The following is a 19,467-nucleotide window of genomic DNA, read 5'->3' on the forward strand; positions in this document are numbered from 1 at the left end:
ACTGAGCTGGTTCCTGAGCATTCTTGTACAGGATAATGGTAATCAAATTATCTTAATAAACTTAGCTTACAGAATGGTAAATATTACAACTTTCGAGCCTGTAGGAAATGAGAAATTAACAGGAAGTCACAGTATCTGCCAGTCACAAGTCAGAATACTCTAAAGGAATTCTCCTTGTTAAGTAGAATAATATTGTGTCCCCACAGCTGAGCTTCAAAACACTTTTTTTCAAAGGGGGGAGTGAGGTTCCTAGAATCAAATTGTGCATTTGAATCAGTGAGAACTGTCAAATTGTACAAAATTGGGTTTCTAATGTATTTTTAGTGTTTTGCTGAGATTGTGCCATGAATAACTGATCCATTTGAGTGTACCATTTTAGGAAAAAAAATGTTTTTATAAAACAATTAGAAATTTTCCTCCAAAAGCGGTCCAGATAAGGAAGCAAGCATTATTACTGCGGGTTTGATATGCGTGCTGCTTGAAACACTTGCTACGGGCCATTTATCAGGGCAGGCGTGATAGCAGTTTACTATAATTGTTCCATTATGCTCATGGTAAGACCCTTTGACAGACACATGGAATTTTGATCCGCGGAAATATTACCAGGAACAGAAACTACCTAGAAATATAGCGTGCCTTTTCGTGCAATGTAATATAAAAATAGGTTTCTGATTAAAATGCTCCAATGCTTTACATACCCCCCCCCCAAAAAAAAAAGAAACCGTATATGCTTTTTTTCTCACTTTAATATTTTCTTATAGTTTCAATTACAAAGAAAAAGTCCTCGGGAAAAATCTCTAGACACCATTAAGCCAAATTTTACTTTCAGCCTGAAGCAGAAACAAAGTTTTTCCTTAACCCCTGGTAACGGCGGTGCTGCCCCGCGGCTGGGCAGCCAGATGCCGCCGGTTGGCAGCGTGGCCTGCGATGCTGTGAGCCACCCGGGTGCCCTGGCAGCAGCGACACCTCCTTCCTCCGCCTCCCTAGGGAAAGCAGCCGGGGCGACCCCCGGGGGAGCTCGCCCCGTCGTTTCCAAGCAGGAAGGCAGAGCAGGGAAGAAGGCTGGCACTTCCAGGGACAACCGGCACGGGCCGAGAGCTGACGGGGCAGGCTCCGGGGCAGAGCCGGGCGAACGCTCCTGGGAGCCGATCGATGCCTCAAGCCCCAGAGCCCCGCGGCGGCCGCTGCCCGCACCCCGCCGCCACCGCGCCCCGCTCCGCCCGCCTCGTCCCCAGCCTCCGCGGCGCCGCCGGCTTCACCAAGTTTCGTGTTTTTCACCCCAAAACTGGAAGCTCGGGACGGAGCCGCGCCGGGCTCCTCCGGCCCCCCGCCGGGAGCCCCCCGGCTCAGGGTGCTGCCCCCTCGGGGTGCCCCCACCCCGGCCCGGGCTCCCCCGAGCCCCCCGCGGCAGGGGGGAGGCGGCGGCTGCGCGGGGCGCGGATCCCTCCGCGGCGGCGGAGGCCCGGGAACGGCGTGAGGAGGCCGCCCCGGGGGGGCCGGGGGGGCCCGGGGACTACTTTCGGGAAACTCCGGCGCTGGGCAGCCGCCGGGAGGGAGAGCGGGCGAGGGGGCTGCTTTCTTCCCCTCGCTCGTCCTTCCTCCCCTCCCTTTCCTTTCCTTTGCCTTCCCTCCCCCCTCCCTCCCCTCCCCGCGGTTATTTTGGATCAAGCTGTGGCGGCGGAAGGAGCTTGAAGCCAACGCTTCCGCCCAGTTTTCCTGCGAGGAGGAGGAGGAGGAGGCCGCTAATGGAGTTGCGGCCGGGGAGGGAGCGGCGCTGCTGAACTCGCCGCAGGCCGCCCGCAGCCCCGTCCGGCGGCCGGGGGCTTCCCGTGCCCCGCAGCCCCCCGCTCCCCTCGGCCGGGGGCCGTGACGCAGCCCCTCTCCCCCTGCCCCCCCCCCCCCCCCCCCCGGCTGCCTTAAATCGCCTCCCTCCCCCCGCCGCCAGCCTTCTCCGCGGGGCCGGCTCCGCTCCCTCCCTCCGCAGCGCCCAGCCTCGCTTCCGAGGGGGCGGCAGCGCCGGGCCCCGCCGCTCGGCCCCTTCCCTTCCTCCCTTCCCCTCCCTCCTCTCCCCTTCCCCTCCCTTCCCCCGGCCCGCGGCGGCGCCGGCGTCCGGAGGAATTTGTGCCCCGGCTGGGCGCGGGAGGCGGCACCGCCGCCGGGAGGAGGAGGAGGAGGAGGAGGAAGAGGGGGGGGCAGCGAAGGAGGCTGCAGCGGGAGATGAGCCGCAGCGGGAGGACGGCGCGGTGCAGCCTCTGGCGGCGGGCAGCCCTGCCTCGGCGCCGCCGCTCCGCGCCCCTCTAGCCGGGGTGGGCTCTACCCAGCGCTGCGTGCACCGGCCCCGGCCCCGGAGAGCAGGGGGGGATCCGCTCCGGCGCCCGACAGCGGGATTTGGGGCTTCTCCCGGATCGAGGTCGCCGTCCTCGCCTCGGGCCGCGGCTCTGGCCCTCGCCGGGGAGGGCGGACCGGGGGGGTAACAATGGTGAAGTTTCTGGTGAGTTCTTGCTGCGCCCTGGCCGCCTCGGTGCTGCTCCGGCTCCGCCTCGGATCACGGTGAGGAGAAAATGAGCGAAGAGACGGCGGCTTCTAACAACGAGTAAGCCCCGCGCCGCGCGTGTCCGGGTGGCCGTGTGTCTGTCCCTATGTCTGTGTGTCTGGCCGTGCGCGTTCACGCGTGGCCGTGTCCACACTGCGCATTTCGCTGGCGGAGGTGGAAGCCCCGAGGCTGCCCTTTGTGAGGGAGCCCGGTGCGCGGGGGGTGCCCAAACTGCGGGCTTCGGTGAAGGGGGAGAGGCCGGCGCAGGTAAGGAGGCTGCGGGCGGGGGGCTCGCAGCGCCCGGGGAGGTGCGGGCACGGCCCGGCCCCGCTAGCAGCCCACTGCTCGTAGACATTTCGCATGGAAACTAGTGTGTGGGAGCTTCATCCTGCAGGAAACTGCTCCTGAATTTTAATTGGATGAGTCAGGCAGTGTAAATACAGCTTAAACCTACCCTAAAGCCCTGCTTTTTTCTTTTTTCCTCTTTTTTTTTTTTTTTAAATGAGCACTTGGGACTTCTTTTTTTAAAAGAGGAAGGGGACAGTTCAAGGATCTCTTAATATTTTTAACGTGACTGGTCTGGAGGAAATCCAGAGGAGAATGTGTATGCGTGCGGCCGTAGCCCAGTGCATGTAATGGCTTTAAAAAAAATAAATACGGGGGTAGGAGGGGGGAAATATTTGTCAGAAAAAACGGGAGTTGTTTGTGGCCGTGAAAAACAAGCAGAAGGTATTTTGAAACTTTTGTTTTACGATTATTAGAAGAAAGTTGAGGTGCCTGGCTTCTCGCTGCCCGGTGGAGCTGCGCGGGGCGGCCCTCTTGTTATGAATGGTGCGGGGCAGCGCCCGGCCGCGGGCCGGGGGGAGCCGCTCCCCGCCGCAGGGGTCGGGCCCGAGGGGCGCCCCCCGCCCGCACTCCCCCCCTCCCATTTCCCCCTTCCCACCCGGCGCGGGGGCGGCGGTGCCCGCGGGCGCGCCCCGGATCCCGGTAGGGCCGGGGTTGGGGTTGCTTTTGGGGTTGCTTTTGGGGTCGGGGCCGGGTTGGCGAGGCGAGGCGATGCGATGCGGGCCGCGCCGCTGCGGTGTCAGTGGGGCCGGCGCTGGAGCCGCCGCCGCCGCCATGTTTTCTTTTTTGTGAATCGCTCTCATTTGCATACCACAATCTCCATTCATAAAAAAAAAATAATAAAAAATAATGGGAGGGGAAAAAAAAAAAAGAGAGAGCGGCGGCACCGGCGACCTGCAGCCAAGGGCTCCCCGCGAGGCGTGCGGGGCAGGCCCGCCGTGCCGAGGAGCGGCGGGCGGGCGGGCAGCGGGCGGCCGGGGCCGGGGGCTCGCCGGGCCCCGCGGCGCTGCCGCTCGGCGCCCGTTGACGCGGTGCTGTGGGAAAGCGCAGCTCGGGGAGGTGCCGCGAGCACGTGACCCGCTCCATTCATAAAATACCTGGCTGCCCATTCACAGCGCGCCGCAGTGCCGGCGCCCAGCGGGCTCCCGGCCCGGCCCGAGCGGACGGACGGACGGATGAACGGACGGACGGACGGACAGCTCGCAGCCGTGAGGGGCTGGGGAGGGCCGCGGGGGGCTGCCCCCCGCCCCTGTTGTCCGAGGGAGGGCTGCCTCGGTAAATGCCCCCGCGGCGCATTCACCTCCCAGGACCGCCCGGCCCCGAGGAGCTCTGCTCGGAAACCCCCCCCCCCCCCGGGCCTCCCCCTCCGGCAGCGCCACCCAAACGTGGAACAGTGAAAACCGACCTCGGTGTAGGGACGGGCTTCCGAGCCGATTTTTGAACCGGTTTTTGGTCGTTTGCTCTTTACTGAGCTCTGCCAACTCGTGTCTGCAGGGGAGCAGCGCAGTGTGGAAGGCAGGCGGGCACACCTAACGAGGCGGCTGCAAACGTTGCCTGGAAGAAATGCAGGCGACGCTGGAGACTGCTACATTGGTAGAGATCGGCAATGCAGCCCGTCGTGGGCTGTTTACTTTGAGAATTTGATGGCAGATCAGGTGTCAGCGCTTCTCCTGAACCGATACCTTTGCAGAAAGCGCCTCTGAAATATCAGAATTACAGAGAGATGTTTTTAACGTGGCATAAGCTATCCAGAGGTCAAAATATTAACTTTGGCTTTAAATATTCTGAAATGTTCCTTTAAAAATAGTTGAATGTAATTCAGCGATGAAGGATCACTACGGCAGGCAGTGCAATGGTTTGATGCAACTGTTCTGCGGTTGCCAGTGTTAAAATGGTGATGTTCATCGCTGGTGAACACACTGTTTCATTATCTTAACTAATTATACTGAGGTGATCCTTAATTATACACTTGTGGAGTGGAGGAGGCTTTGTCATTATTGAGAGCTAAAAGAATACCTGAAAGGTTACTGATCATTTACTTAAAATGAGAAAAGAAAGCTCACATGCAGCATTTAGTTTGAGTTAATCCGGCGTTGCTGTACGGCTAAATGTATATAACCTAACAATGCATTATCAACAGCAGGGCTTTTTCTCACAGAACAGATATTTTTACTTCAGTTCTTAGAATATCAAAAGCAGCTCTAACTGGAGAGGAAAAAAAATATTTCTCAGTTTCCTTTGCTGTTTTGACAGCATTTCTGGCAAGGCCAGAGTCGTCGTTCCTCTTTGGTTGATTTTGCACGTAGCACAGACTGCCACTGTAAATGGAGGAGAAATATGACTGAAGCTCTAAATAAATCCTTTGTGGAAATAGGGCAGATCTACAAATTGAAATACATAGTATATTGAAAGTTCACTGTGTTTAATTGTGTTGGTATAATTGATATCATCAATGGCCTTGATTTCATTAACAAACTCTCAGCATGCAAGGGTGAATACGGGTACTTTGCAACACATTCGTGTCATTGTGGCTACCAGGAATATTCTGGTAATTGAGCATTATTCTTTGTTTATAAAACTTGGCTTCATGGAGCGAGACATAAAGATTTGTGGTGTCTAGAAATTGACCTCAGTTAATAATATTAAAAAGCTGTAATGTGTGGTAGGAAAGATTAATTAAAAAGCTGCAGTATGGACTGTTTGGTTTCTTGTCGGCTGTGAGCACGTGGAAGGCAGCTGTATAAAATTCTGATTGCCGTGGCCGAATCTTCTTCGTGGTGATTTTTTGATTGTTCTTGTAAAGATTTCATTGTGTTTGTCAGTTAGGTGTTAGTTAACTGAGAGTACTTCTATACCTTTCCAGATACATATCTGTATTTATTTCTTTTCCCTCGGTGATGTTCTGTGAGCAGTGTGGTCAGTGCAAACAGAATGTGGTGTTCACAGATGCCATTAGTTTTTAAATGAAGGAATTAGTAGGATGTGTGGCCTTGTGGGTCAATCTACTGTTCGTGCAAATTAACATAATAATGTCAAAGTAAGCAGATCAGCAGGCACTGTACACGATTCCTAATTTGATGGCAGATTTTATTGGTGTCTGGAAATGCTGCTGGGTTTCAGTGTTGGGTAAAACAGAAGAAATGTTACGTTATGTAGTGCCTATTCAGTAGGGATGAATGATGACAGGATTAAGATGGAGTCCGAGTTGCTCCATTGAAAAGTAGGAGCGCTGCTTGTTGACTTTCCTCTGGGGTGCAGGTGGCCCCTTCTCTTTCTGAGGGAATGCCTGTGCTCCTGAATTAAACCTTGAGGGGTTTTTATGTACTGCGTTTGTATAGATTCAGGCTGTCATATATGAGTCGTTCTGCTCCTCCGGTATAGGTAACCTCATGCTCGTTTTCCTAGATAATTTAATTCTGGAGATGATAAAGAAACGCTGAGTATACACTAATGCTGTGCGCTTAACAACCTCTAGATTATGATGGTCTAAACAGCCTCACGTGTTGATTTGAAATAAAATTCTTGCCCTATTCATATATCTTCCCTGAATATTAATGAAGATACTGTTTATGTTTCATATGGGCTTCAGAATTCCTCATAGTCCAAGCCCAAATGCTGAAAGATGAGCATGAGATCATATCTGAGACAGAGAAGCCATCTAGCTTGTTTTTATTAGTTCTGAAAGGATTTTAACATGCTTCAGCAGGCTAATTTTATTTCTGCTGCTGAGGGCATATACAGGCTTCAGAATTCTTCATCCCTTAATATAAGGAATTTGTGTTTTTAAAAAAAAATAATGTTTGTTTTGGGGAAAGTGTCTTCTAAACCACTCAGTTATATGATGAAATCATTGCAATTCAGATATATTTTCTTTTGTGGGGATGGCTCTTTATTTAGAGTCCCTGGGAGGCTCTTCCAGTTTTGTGAATGGCTTCTTGCCGTCTCTTTGGCTTTATGCTACGCAGTGCTATTCTGAAGGTGAAACTGAATTTACATATTACATAATCTGGAAGCCAAGACTTTATTTTTATTTTTTTTAAAGGTTCAACTTAGCAACATTACTTGATTATTGTGGTACTGCATAAAATATGTTTTCTGTCTGTTTCAGCATAACTGGAGCCTGTGATATTTGAATTTTGAAATGACAATCTTTTCCTTGTTTGTTTGTTTAAAATCTAATGTGCCTGAGCTGTTAAAATGGCAGTGACGGCATCAGTGTACGCTTCTAAAGTAAAGACATTTCTTGAAAGGAATATATCTTGACAGGACCAGAAGTCACAGGATTAAAGCCGAGGGCATTCCTGGTGTTTTTAGGCTAAACACTGGCATTTTTCTTTTTTTGTTTGTTTAGCCATTCTTGTGAATATTTGGGAAAATCATATGCATTGGTGATGACTTGATGGGATCTGACAAACAGCAGAAACAAAAAATACTATTCAGAATACTGATGCAAGTTGAAGAAGGAGACAACGGAAATACTTTTGTCAGTTTGGGTTTTTACCACTCTGATTCTGATATAAAAATGAAACAAAACAAAAAAACTATGATATGGTTTACAGCATACATTGTCTTAAACTGTATTTTCTGATGCTTAAATGTTTGCTTTCTCACTCTTACTGTTCTCCCCTGATTGAATGGGTTGCAGTTTCCTTAAAGGACCCGGAGAGCTTGCTGGGGGTTGCCATGTTGTTGAGGTTCCCTGTTTCTTTATGGGTGTTTTAAAAATGAACCATCTTTGTCTTTTTCCTCTCTGTTCACATGTTCAGTATTTAAGCAAACAGATTTAACTAGCATAGCTTGCATAGCTACTGAACAGCTGGAATTGGTTGCAAACAGAAATTGAATGGATCTATCGTGGTTCCTCAAAATCTACTCCTCCTCTCCCTTGAAAATACTTGTTACTCTATCTGAAAGCTCTCCTAGTTGCAAAATATTTATTTAATGATTGGTGGCAATGTTTATATCTTTATTAAAGTATTTTATTTTGGAATATTTGTACCATGTATTTGCAACATTTTTCTGTGCTTTGATACCTTGTTAGGGGTGTTCTCCACCCAGCCTTAGTATTCAGCAGAAATAATCTTCAGCAATACTTCTTATTTAAAGGAAGGAAGAGAACCGGGTGCTCTTTTGGTATGTTGTATTAACCAATATTTCTAGATTTAAGGCAATCCATGCTTTTTTTTTAAATTTATTTTTCCTATTCTTGGTAAGAGAATAGGTCTTCTGCTGATGATTAAAATATGATTTCATAAAATATGTTGGCTGGCACTACTCCATGTGCTTTTTTCATAAATGATGCAGTATCATGTCCTATATGGTAACATATTTTATGGTATACAGTACCATGGTAAACATGGTATATCTCTCCTCCTCTTTGAATAGTATCTGTTATAGAACTCAGTCTCTAAGACGATGGTGGTTTTGAACAACACCTACTTGTAAGAACTGAGCAGACATTTTATGTGCATGTTTGCACATCTTTTCCAGCTTATCTTATTCATTATGCTCATGCTGATATTTCTTGTATGAGTTTGTTGAGAAAATACTTTTTTTATATTCTCTGTGTTATATTCACTGTTCTTCTATTTGTGACAAGAAAATAATTTTTTAAAAAGCAAAAAAAACAAATTTTTAGATATGCTGAGGGACCGAAAATATGCATTTAAGTGTTTTTGAGTACTGAAATTTATTATAAATGTTCCTGTAATTAAATAATAGCAGACTTGTTGCACACTTTTGCAATCCATAATTCCCACTGCTCCAACTTAAAGCGGGCAAAGAATAAAATCCCAGTGCAGTCATGATAAATACATCTATGTAAGGAGCTCACACGCATTTTTGTCTCCAAGAATTCACTGTTATGTGATAGTAAATACTTCAAACAAGGAAAATATGCCATGGATATGAACACAAGTTTGGTAACAGCAATGCAGAACAGAGCATAAGAAAATACTCTCCTAATATGTGCTGCATGAGAATTGCCCAAATGTATGCCACCAAAACATCTAAACCATGTTAAAAAAAGGTGGCAAGTTATTCTCCCCCCCCCAAGATCCTTGTGGTTGAAAAATATGACCACTGTTGCATGGGATACTTTTGCTGGGTGAGGAAGTCCTGTAATCCATGCTTCTACTACGAGTCAAACACTTCACCTGCTCAGGAGCCTTACAGACATATGTGAGCCATTTCGCTTGAATGGTTTGTGAGAGCAGGCTTCCTTAAAGTCTATGGAAAGTCTTTTTCTGGACTTTTTAAAATTATTTTTTAAGAAAAAACCTACATCTTCCCCAAGAAGGTCTGACCACTGTTGCGAAATGCTCTTTTTCTTTGACATGCACTGACAGGTTGCGACACTGACAGAAGTTTGTCGAAGCAAGAATGAAAGTGAGTTATTTCAGTTTTAGTGAAGTCAAACGCTGTCAATAAATGAGTGTAATGATAAGAAGTATCAGGAATTTCATTAATAAAACAAATACTGAAAACTAGGGTGCAGTTTATTAAAAATTGCCACTGAAACTGATTGTCTAAGCTAATTAAAAGCATAATTGGCAAGAGAGAGCTCTCGGTGAAGGCTCCTGTCTGCAATTTTTTTCTTTCAGAAACTGCAGAACTGTTTTGGTGAAGTGGTATAAAGCTTGAGGGCAGAAGTGACTTCTCTCTTTAACCTTTTGAAAAGATTAAATAAGGGTAGTGAAAGGTGGGAGTACAGAGACTGCTCTGATGTAGGAATTTTTATGTAGCTTCCTCAAAACTTGTCAGCCTCTCAGACGTGACGAAGTGCTCAGTGCCCTCAGGTACTTCTCTTCCGGAGTGTGGCACGCTTGGCCTGGCTTCCCGTACAGCACACCGTAACGTGAAGCCTGCCATCGAGGCCAATATCTGCTGAGCTTGGAAGAGGAACGTGGGTTTGAAAGGTGTACAGAGTAATTCATGAGTAAGAGTTGGGTCCCATGCCTCTAAAATCTCTAAAATAGGAAAATCTGTTTGTTTGTTTGTTTTCTAGGTGAGTGGCTGACCTTATGTACCAAATTTCTGTTTTTGAGCTCTACTTCCTGTTGCTAATCCCTGGTCTGTACTCCCTTTAAGAACAAGAAAAATTGGAACTTTCTTTGTAGGGTAAATTTTACAATAGCACAGTTTGTTCCTTTTCAGGGGCAATTATCTATCTCATTACAAATATCGCTTGTAGTTTGAGTGCTGCTGATCTGTGCTGTGGATGTCGTGGAAAAAAAATCTGTCTTCAGTCTTGCAAAATTAAAAAAAAAAAAAGTTCTTTTGATTACTGGTTCCAGTATTATATAATGGGTGTGCTAAGAGAATGCAAAGTTGTAAAATGAAATGCTTGAGAACTTCCAAGCTTCCAAACAGAAATTGTGCAATTATAATCCACGTGGCCAAGGGGTATGAATTTTGATGATTTTGATAATGAGACAGAGACAGCACTGTAATCACGCGGCCTGGGTTCTGCTCTCAAACCTTCACATTAGGAAACACCCATTTTCCCTTTTTTCAGCTCCTTGCCTTACTTGTTGCTCATCCTGTGTCAGGAATGAGGGCAGCACCTTCTGATTGAGCACAGGTAGTTCTTTGTCATTGGGCACTGCATCCTAATAAGGGTGCAAATTCCATAACTACTAATAATGAGAAGTAAAGCAATGTTCCTCTAATAGGCTTGTTAGATTTTTTTGTTTGGTTGTTTCTCCAGTTTCATCTGGTTTTAGTCTTTAATCTTTACATTTCAGCAATGGGAGTATTTCAGATGTTGGTAATATTACTGTAATTCTATCCAGATTCGTTGCCTGTTTCTTGTATCCCTTCTGCTAGCGTGATTTTCTTAATCCTTATCTGAAAGATGGGTTTCTCTTGGTTTTGTTGGTTTGGTTTGTTTTTTCCCCTCAGTTTGGAAACTCTCTCTGAGAAGTTATTTGTGAGAGTAATATATTATGTTGAACTTGCCTTCTGCTTTACTTCTTCCAAGGCGGTAATGACATCTGTTAGCAGAAGTCATGACACCGGCAGCTACGTACGCCTTGAGTGTTAGCCATGGTGCCAGTTAGGCTGCTGACATGGATGGGCACACGTGCTGCGGGAGCACCCACAGCCACTACCCCATCAGCGTTGGGCTGATCCCTAGCATGCTACCCGTGTGCTCTCTGTATCTGTGCGAACGAGCGGCTCCAGCTCAAAATATCTCCCGTTGTCTTAGCTGCGTGCAGCTTGAAGCATCCTTTCCCAGAGCCCCCGTAGCACCTTAAAATGTACGCACTTTGTTTCCATGGCAATGGGGAAGCATCTTGCACGTCGGCAGCCCTGCGTCAGGTAATGGAGGGCCTGCAGAAGGCGACCCAGCGTCTCCCAGGGGCCTGCTACGGGAGCCACCCGGGTCTCTCAGGGAGAGCAGGCGCTGCTCGGCCTACAGGGCCTCCGTGGGGCGGAGGGGACCGCTTCAAAACGAGGTCAGAAGCTCAAGCCGTGTTGCCTTACTGCATGCTTTTTAGCACCTTGTGTCATGGGCTTAGGGTGCTCTGCAGGGGTTGCAGCGCTAACAGGCTTGTGCACGTGTGTTGCTGGTGTGTTTGTCACCAGTGCGTGAGCAGGTTTGGTTTTTGGTGAGCTCCTTTGGTTTCCAGAGCAGGAGTTTGCTACCTTGGTTTCTCTCTTACGGCTGCCTAGTCCTGCAAAGGAAGAATGTGTCCACATTTATCCCCCTGAAGCAAGGCAGAAAACGTGAACTCATTTATTACTCCAAATCTGGATGAAGAACAGGTCTAGTAAAGGAAGATACTCCAGAATAAGACATGAATTTAGTAGTAGTTTAGTACAGTGTTATTTCCTGTTGGTGTGCTTTCATTCTCCTTCTGAAGTAAGTTGTGGTTAACTAGAGGAAAGCCGATATGCTCTTTTACCTGAGGAGAGGAGCTTTTCAGGTTCTTCTCTTCAGGCCTTTCCTTCTATGCTACGCCTATTCAAACTCTAGTTCGGGTGGTTTTCTTATTTTGTTTTTGTCTTGCCTTAGACATCTTGTTACTTGTGGGTGTGGGGTTGTTGTTGTTGTTCCTTGGGTTTTGTTTTCATTTCCTCCTAAAAGTGGCATATCTTTCTGGGTTTTGAAGTGGTGAGGTCGTTTTGGTTTTTGTTTTTTCTTGGACGCTCTGGGACAGCACAAACAGAACCCAAATAAAAACATGTGTTCCCTTTGTTGTAGAAAGACAAAATGCTTCCCACAGGCTATGAGTTATGTGTATAGAATTGTGTGTAGCCTTGCTTCCGAACAAAATCTATAGATTAAACTCCTGGAATAACTAGAAAGAATCTTACTGATTCTGTTACTGTTTCAGCTGTTTTTTTAGGTGGGAGCAATTGCTGGGAGGTACAGGATTGGCTTTTCTGTCTTTTGGCATATCTGTGCTGCATGAGCTTGATCCTCACCACTGAAGATAAAAGGGGAAGTGAAAGCTTTAAAGTAATGTTTGGTCTTCGTGCTCCTTCCAACTTGTGGGTGTGAACAATGAGCTTTGATCGACATACCATCCCACATAAGGCACGATGATCCAAATCTCTGCCATGTGCTTCAGGAAGAGATTATTTCAGTAGAGAAGTTACAAGAGAGATCCTGTGTAACTTTTACATGTCAAAGGAAGGAAGGAGTGTCATTTCTCAAGGGCCAGAGTAATTTTGACCAACTATTTTCTAAGGTTGCTTCCCTGTTTGTTTCTCAGGCAGCGAGAGCAATATTTGGGGGTGGGAGCTGAGTACTCTTAAAACATTCTGAAGAAATATTTAATTGTTTATAGAAGTGAAAGATTGCTTTAAATCATTATGCTTTTTATTATCTTGCATTTGCTGAAGTGTAGAAATTGCCAGATAAGATGCACAAAACCACAGTCTGAGTGTTAAACCAAGTTTTCTTAGTGGTTGTCTCCTTAGGAAGTGTTGGTTTTGTTTTAGTTAATTCAAAGTTGAGAAACGTCGCTGGTCTGGGATAACAAGAACATAATCCTAATAATAATAACATACATCTGTGATTCAAGTCAGTTTAACTTAATTCTCAAGCTTCAGTGTCCAGGATACAAAACAGTAATTCACTGTTTTCCACCCTAAAGTAAAAAATTAAGAATGTAAATATTCTGTACAATAGTACAAAAACACAAGGAGACAATATGCCTCCTTTTGTAAACATTACTAAAAAAAAAATTATTGCAAGGTTACATCCTGGGGCAGATCAGGATATTTAGGTTACCAATCTTGCTACCAAATGGTTACCAAACAGTGCTAGTAAGCCTTTCATTAGGAAAATAGAGTATATATGTCAAGGAAGATTATAATCTTCTTGTTTGCTAATTTAAAGGAGGATTCAAATAATAGTGAAAGTCACTACAGCTTAAATCAATCACATTTTTCAGCTACTGGTAACTTCAAGAGTTAGTTATCTTCACCTTCTGAAGCCCATATATTGTCTTGGACACCAAAGCCAGAAAAGAAACCAGCAAGCAGCTGAGGCACCAGTCAGTGCCTCCAGTGGTATTTGAGCATTTTAGGGGAGGGTTGTTTATACATGCCTTTACTTTTTGTGAAGTTGAAGGTTTACTTTTTGGCAGTGTACAAAATATTTGAAGTTTATCAGAGGTAAATGTAGCATCTTCGGCAGAGCGCAGATCTCATGCTATCTGCACTGAGTGTAACCCTGTAGTAACATGACCTGTTTTCTACTTTTTTTTCCGTGTCTCAATTATAGTTAGGCATATTTACAGTGGAGAAAGCATAACTGTCATTTCCGAGTTTTAGCATGAGCATCTATGATCTAGGGTGTGTTAGAGAGGACTTCTTTTTGTATGCTCCCTTATTTTCCTGTATTATCAAAAAGGTATATTTTATTCTAAAGAAATGTTGTCTTAACAGTTAAATTGAAAGGTGCTATTCAAGCTTTTATCATTGACTAGGAAAATCAGTTTGTTGTATCATATTTTCAGTTAGGATGCAAATTTTGTTGTCTTTATTTACACGGGAAAATTATGTTCTTCAAAAGGCTTTCTGCTTTCCTCTGCCGTGAGTTTTGTCAGAGAATGATTCTTTGGAATATATCCTTTGGCAATAACAGTGTTGGTCTAAAAGCAGCAAGTTCTCTTAGTCTAACCTTTTCTTGGTGCATTACTTCAGTACATCTCAGGAAGTTCAGATTGATACTTCTCAAGGTTAAAGTTGGCAGGTAGTATTTGTATGCCTTCAACCTCCACAGAGAGCATGATCAGAAATTGTTCTAATGTGTCAGTGGAAGTAGGCAGGATTATATATTACCTCTGTATCTTTTTTGTTTTTTTCCTAATGACAAAACTTCTGTTCATTAATCTCCAGTCTTGTGAACTCCATTGCATACCATGTTCTTCACAAATGAAAATGTTTCGGGTGTGGTTTATTAATTTCAATCCATAGCCTTGCAGTGGCACTTCACAAATCTGGTTGTTGAGGCTGCTACCAAGTGAAGTTCCAAGATCCACAGGAGATGAGCCGAATTTATTGTTCATGGTAGCATTTGAGAGTGCATGAATTTATGTCTGTAATTCTGAAGGTCTGGAAGTTGATATTCCTCTGTAAAGCTATGCAGAACAGGGATATTCACAAGCAAATCTGCATAATTATGATGTGTATTTTTTTGTTATTGTATTGAGGTGTTAATCTGAACTTCTTTTTAAAAGCCTTTCCCAAATAGTATGAAGTTTTGTAGTTGTATGACTGATAGGTGCTAGAGGTGGGTTTGTTTTATTGGGTTTTGATAGACTATTTACATAATTTGAAATACTTAACTCTTCAGAATGCTGTTATTTTAATCCTTTCTGTCAACCTGGGAAGTATTTCAGTATAAGGTAAAGTTACGTAAGTACACAAGCCCTTTAAAATAGAAATAAAAAGAATTCCATTAATACCCAGCGTTTCACCAACCCTGACAAATCCAGTTTTCACTGAATAAACAGCACTGGTGCTGTCATTTTGACACACAAAATAACTTTGCCTCTTTGTAGTTAATAGCCACCTCTTAAAGCATCTAAAGCAAATTTACAGTTGAGATTAGTTAATGAGGGAGAGTGGGAGTAGATTTATTTGAAATCCACTGAACTTAACTGCTCACTTGTTTGCTTTTTAATGGTAAAGCAGATCTATGGTTTGAAACAGTTTGGGGAAGTTTTTGTGACAAAGAAGATGATGGTCAGAACTACCTTAAAGCTGCAAAGGGGTCAGCTAAAACTTTTCCTCTCTGGGTTTAACATTGCTTAGAAATGACATTGGAAATCTCCCTTTGAAAATGTTCGAGAAACTTGATACCCGAGATATTGAAGCCATTCAGAGAGAGACTATGTGCCCAAAGCATTCAAAGGTCATTACAAAACAGTAAAATATAGCACTAAATTATTGTTATTTTAAGATATTAATGCTTTACATAAAAATATAAGAATTGCTGTAAAGGATCTGACAAAAATTCTTGTTGACATCCTTTCTCTGACTTTTCCCACTTGCTATATGTGGTTAAATTCCATGCATATCTGTTTCCTCATCAGGATGGATTATATTATTTGTTCCTTGATTCCTTGTTGGAAAATTTTACCTTGTGGTTGTCTGGTGGTACTTCATTTTTGCTTTAGTAGCAGTCTAGCTTTAGATGGCTTATCTGTTCTCAGAGTAAATGTTGTGTTCTCAGGCATTTGGAAGTTGAAGTAAGCTGAAATTGCTATGCCAGATCATTCAGTTTCAGTCTCTTGGTACACTTAGTTTGCTGTTCATGTTTGTGTATTAGAACTTGAAATTAGTTTTAGTATCTAAATGGATTGTTTCAGAGCATTGTGTACTGCATGGGTATTTCTTTTCTCGAAACAGTTTGTTTCACAAGAACCACGTGAATAAGGTGATGAGATGAAACAGCAGTGTTTCCAGTAGCTACACAAGGTTCAAGAGGAAAACTTATCAATTCAGGTTTTGTTAGGAAATGCATTGCATTTATGTTCATGTCAGCGTCAACAGCTTGCTTTCTGATGTAAAGTAATATCCTACTAGGAGGAGAAAGGGAATTGACAGTACTGGCACTCTTGGGCTTTGGCCTTGAACGAGCACCTCCTGAAGTGGGAAGGGGACTTCTGCGCCCTCTCCTTCATTCTCCAGGGCAGTCAGGGCTGGCTCATGAGTACTTCCAAGCTGCTTTGTTTCTACCTCAGCTGTCAGAAGGGCAGTTTCATTATGTTTCCAAGACTGTACATTCTTATCATCAGATCTAACCTACTTTCTGAGATGCAGCTTCACACTAGATACATAGTCGAAGGTGCAACGAGAAGGCTTCTAGATTTTAAAAGTTAAATATTATCCATATTTATTTCTGTGTTCCGTAGGTCAGTCTGTCATTTTTGTACCTGAAACAAAATGTATTTAATAGAAATTGATTGAATGCAATGAATTTGTTTGTTTGGGCCAAAGCAGTACAAACTGTAAATGTGAAATTGTATTTGCTTATGATAGCTGCCAAGTATTTTAAATTACTTTTTTCCCCTTGTTGCTATTAGTATTGTTGAACTTCTTATAGGCAGTTTCTCAGAAGTAAATTATACCACTGCTGTTCTTGCTGCACACAATGCTTTCTCAGCTGTAAAATCTCAAAGATGTATCGTTAGCAAAACTGTCTCATTTTTATCAAGGTGGGATTAAAGAAAGGAAGGTATCTCATGGGAAAAAAAATGGAGTGAAGCAGGGGAAAAATGGCAGGACAAGTAAATATGCTGTAAGAGCTATCTGTGTCTACAAAGTATATTAATTCCTCTCCCTTTCTTAGAGCTGGGCCCCCTGCCAGAGAGGTCTCAGCCCCAGCCGGGGCTGGCGGGAGCGGTGCTGCCTGCGGGAGGTGATGGATGCCCCGCGCGCAATTCTCGGTGGCATTGGCACTCACCAAAGCTCCCTTTCTTTGCTCGAGTTTATCCCTACTGGAAGTTAAAATGAAAGGCAAAAGAGACAGGAAGACAATTCTGAAAAGATGAAAAAGACTGACAAGTAAGGAGAGAAATCTAAGGCCTAGCTTTAGGTATGCATTTAAAAGTCAATTAGGCAAACTACCAGCATTAGGTTTCTAAAATTATTTCAGATGCCTGTCTCGCTATTTGAAAGCTCTTCTTGTAGCAGATTTTTAAGCTTTTTCATTGAAGTATAGTACAGCGAACATTAGAGTCCTTTATTAAGACTGTTTCTCGTATTGAGTTATTGCCCTGTCACCCAGTGCATTAGGTTCTAGAGAAATACCTAGTAAACCCCACTGCCTAATTGATGTGCTGTTTGGAAGCTATAGATAGTTTGTCTAAGAACTGCTTCCAGTCCTACCAGTAGTATTCATGGCACTAGTAAGAAGGCATTTCTAGGCAATTTTTGTAGGCTTTATTCATTAGCTTTCTTGCTACTTTAAAAGAATGCCCATACGCTATTCTGAGATTTTAAAGAAAATGCAAAGAGAAGTTTAAATGTCTCTGTGGGCTCTGCAGCTGCCATTCTGTATATGACGAGTGACAGGCTTCACCAGAGCTCCTGTTTCTGAAGGCAGGAGACCACGATTCTGAAACACGTTATAGCGGTGTTATTTATATCCTGCCAAAAGCAATTATCCTGCAAGGCTTATAAATATGTGTTAGCATTTGTGTGTGTGATAAACTCTGTAGACTTCCACGGAGATCTGTAGGTCTACTCAGACTGATATATTTAAATTTTTGCAGGACTGAAGCCCAAATACTTGCATAAAAAGATGTTTCTAGTGCAGGCATATGCTGATTATTCAGTAGAGAGTGTGGCAGAAGTCTTTCTTTGGGACAGGTCTTTCATGATTAGGCTTATTATTATACCAAGGTAAAGAGTTTTTACATTTAACAGCATTTGATAAAAGTTGTTTTTAAGAAATATGGTTTGATCCACGAGGATCTTTCCAACAACTTTTAAGCTTTAAGAGCCCTTATCTGTCCAAGAACCCTATTTTTAATTCCTGTGAATCCTGTACTTCCCCACGAAGATTCTTATTTTATTTTTTTTACTCCTTAAAAGTGCCTTCAGTAGGCTACTTTAAGCCCTAAAAGTGGTCTTGTTCTGCACTGTGTCTTTTCGTCACCCTGTGACAGAAAATGAGCTCCACTGTTGGAGGAAAAGGCCTGTGCTTTGGATCTCGGCTACCAAATAGAGCAGCTTTTCTGTTCACCCCGCAGCTGCTGTTACTGTTTCATTCTGCAACTGCTAGAGGATGGGCAAGTAACCATCCTCATACGAGACAAAAATATAACTCCATTAGTCAGCTGGCGTGGGTTGTTGAAGCAGAAATGCAGGCAGTATTTTCTCCTGGTGGAGAAAAATCCATCACATCCTATTAAAGTTGCCATTAGCTGACTATGGGGGAATGTACATTTCCTGAATCCATGATTGCCTGTTCTCCTTACTTTGATGGCTGTCTACTTTAAAACTTGTAATTTAGTCATAACTATTATAAGATCATGTTACATCTCTGGGGTTAAATCTATTTGACATATAATCTGTCTGAGAAAAGCCCTTAAGAAATAATGGTGCTTGACACTAACTGAACCTTAAATTATTGTGGCGTGAATTAGAGAAACTTGTTTCTAAAGAGGTTTGGTGAGCTTTCTGAATTCTATATCACCCTGTTGGACTTCTGCATTTTTAATATTTTAATTTTAACTTTTAGACTACTTAATATTTTAACTCATTGCTGTTAAACATCAATTTCAAGCTTTCTTTTGGAGTTTTTTTTAACAGTTGTCTTCTGAACATTGGAAATTTAACAGGCTAGTGACATCTTCAATGTCTACTTGCCAGTGTTAAATTTAAGGCTTAAGTGAGGGAGAGTTAACACCCTTAAGCTTTTTCACAGTAGCATTTGAACCTTTTAAGTTTTTGGATTTAATCTTTGTAATTCACAATAACAAAAAGCAGAACCAAGAAAATAAAAAGGTTCCTTCTTTTCATTGCTGCTTATCATCTACAAGAAAATTATTTTTCTTTGTTATTCTGGAAGTAGCAATCTTTAGTCATGGCTACAGGAGTGTTACAGTAAATCATTTGCATCTTTAGGAAAAGTACAGCTGTGGTTAGGTTTCCTCTTAGTTTGGGGCTCAATTTTGTTAAAATCTTAGTCACACGATTCCTTATTTCTTTGTCCTTTTTTTTTATGAACTGTGCACAGACAGAAATGTTTGAATTTCTTAATTTCCAGAGGGATAAATATTTAACCTTAATGTAGAGTGGATGGTATTAATATAACAAGTGTCACGGATCTGTAATTGCACTTTACAGATGTACTAACACCTGTAAGTTAAAGGCAGAACAATGTCAGTCATACCATGTAAGGCCCGTGTCTGTCTCTATATTGTGTACAACATTAAAGCTGAAGAAGGAATGAAGCAATGGCAAGCTATAGTCAAGCTTCAATTCTTATTGTAGTTATATTTTATTTTAGACAGACCCCAGGTGTATATCCAGCTAGTTGGCAGTCACCTGTCTCGGTGTGGGTTTTTTGCCCATTACCCTTAGGCTGCTTTTGGTTTGCTCACCTCTCCCCATGATAA

General features: G+C 43.9%; 1 protein-coding gene across 2 annotated transcripts in view; it reads left to right on the top strand.

Moving 5' to 3' along the window:
- Nucleotides 1-2,311: 2,311 nt before the first annotated feature.
- SPRED1 (sprouty related EVH1 domain containing 1) overlaps nt 2,312-19,467 on the top strand; it is a 57,094-nt gene continuing 39,938 nt past the window's right edge. For both annotated transcript variants that reach the window (XM_080594799.1, XM_080594800.1), the window contains exon 1: nt 2,312-2,593. In XM_080594799.1, the coding sequence (XP_080450925.1) occupies nt 2,562-2,593 (32 nt within the window). In that variant the 5' untranslated portion in view covers nt 2,312-2,561. The remainder of the gene's footprint in view (nt 2,594-19,467) is intronic.

This window comes from Anser brachyrhynchus, assembly GCF_964034855.1.
Source record: "Anser brachyrhynchus genome assembly, chromosome: 5".
NCBI classification, from domain to species: Eukaryota; Metazoa; Chordata; class Aves; order Anseriformes; family Anatidae; genus Anser; species Anser brachyrhynchus.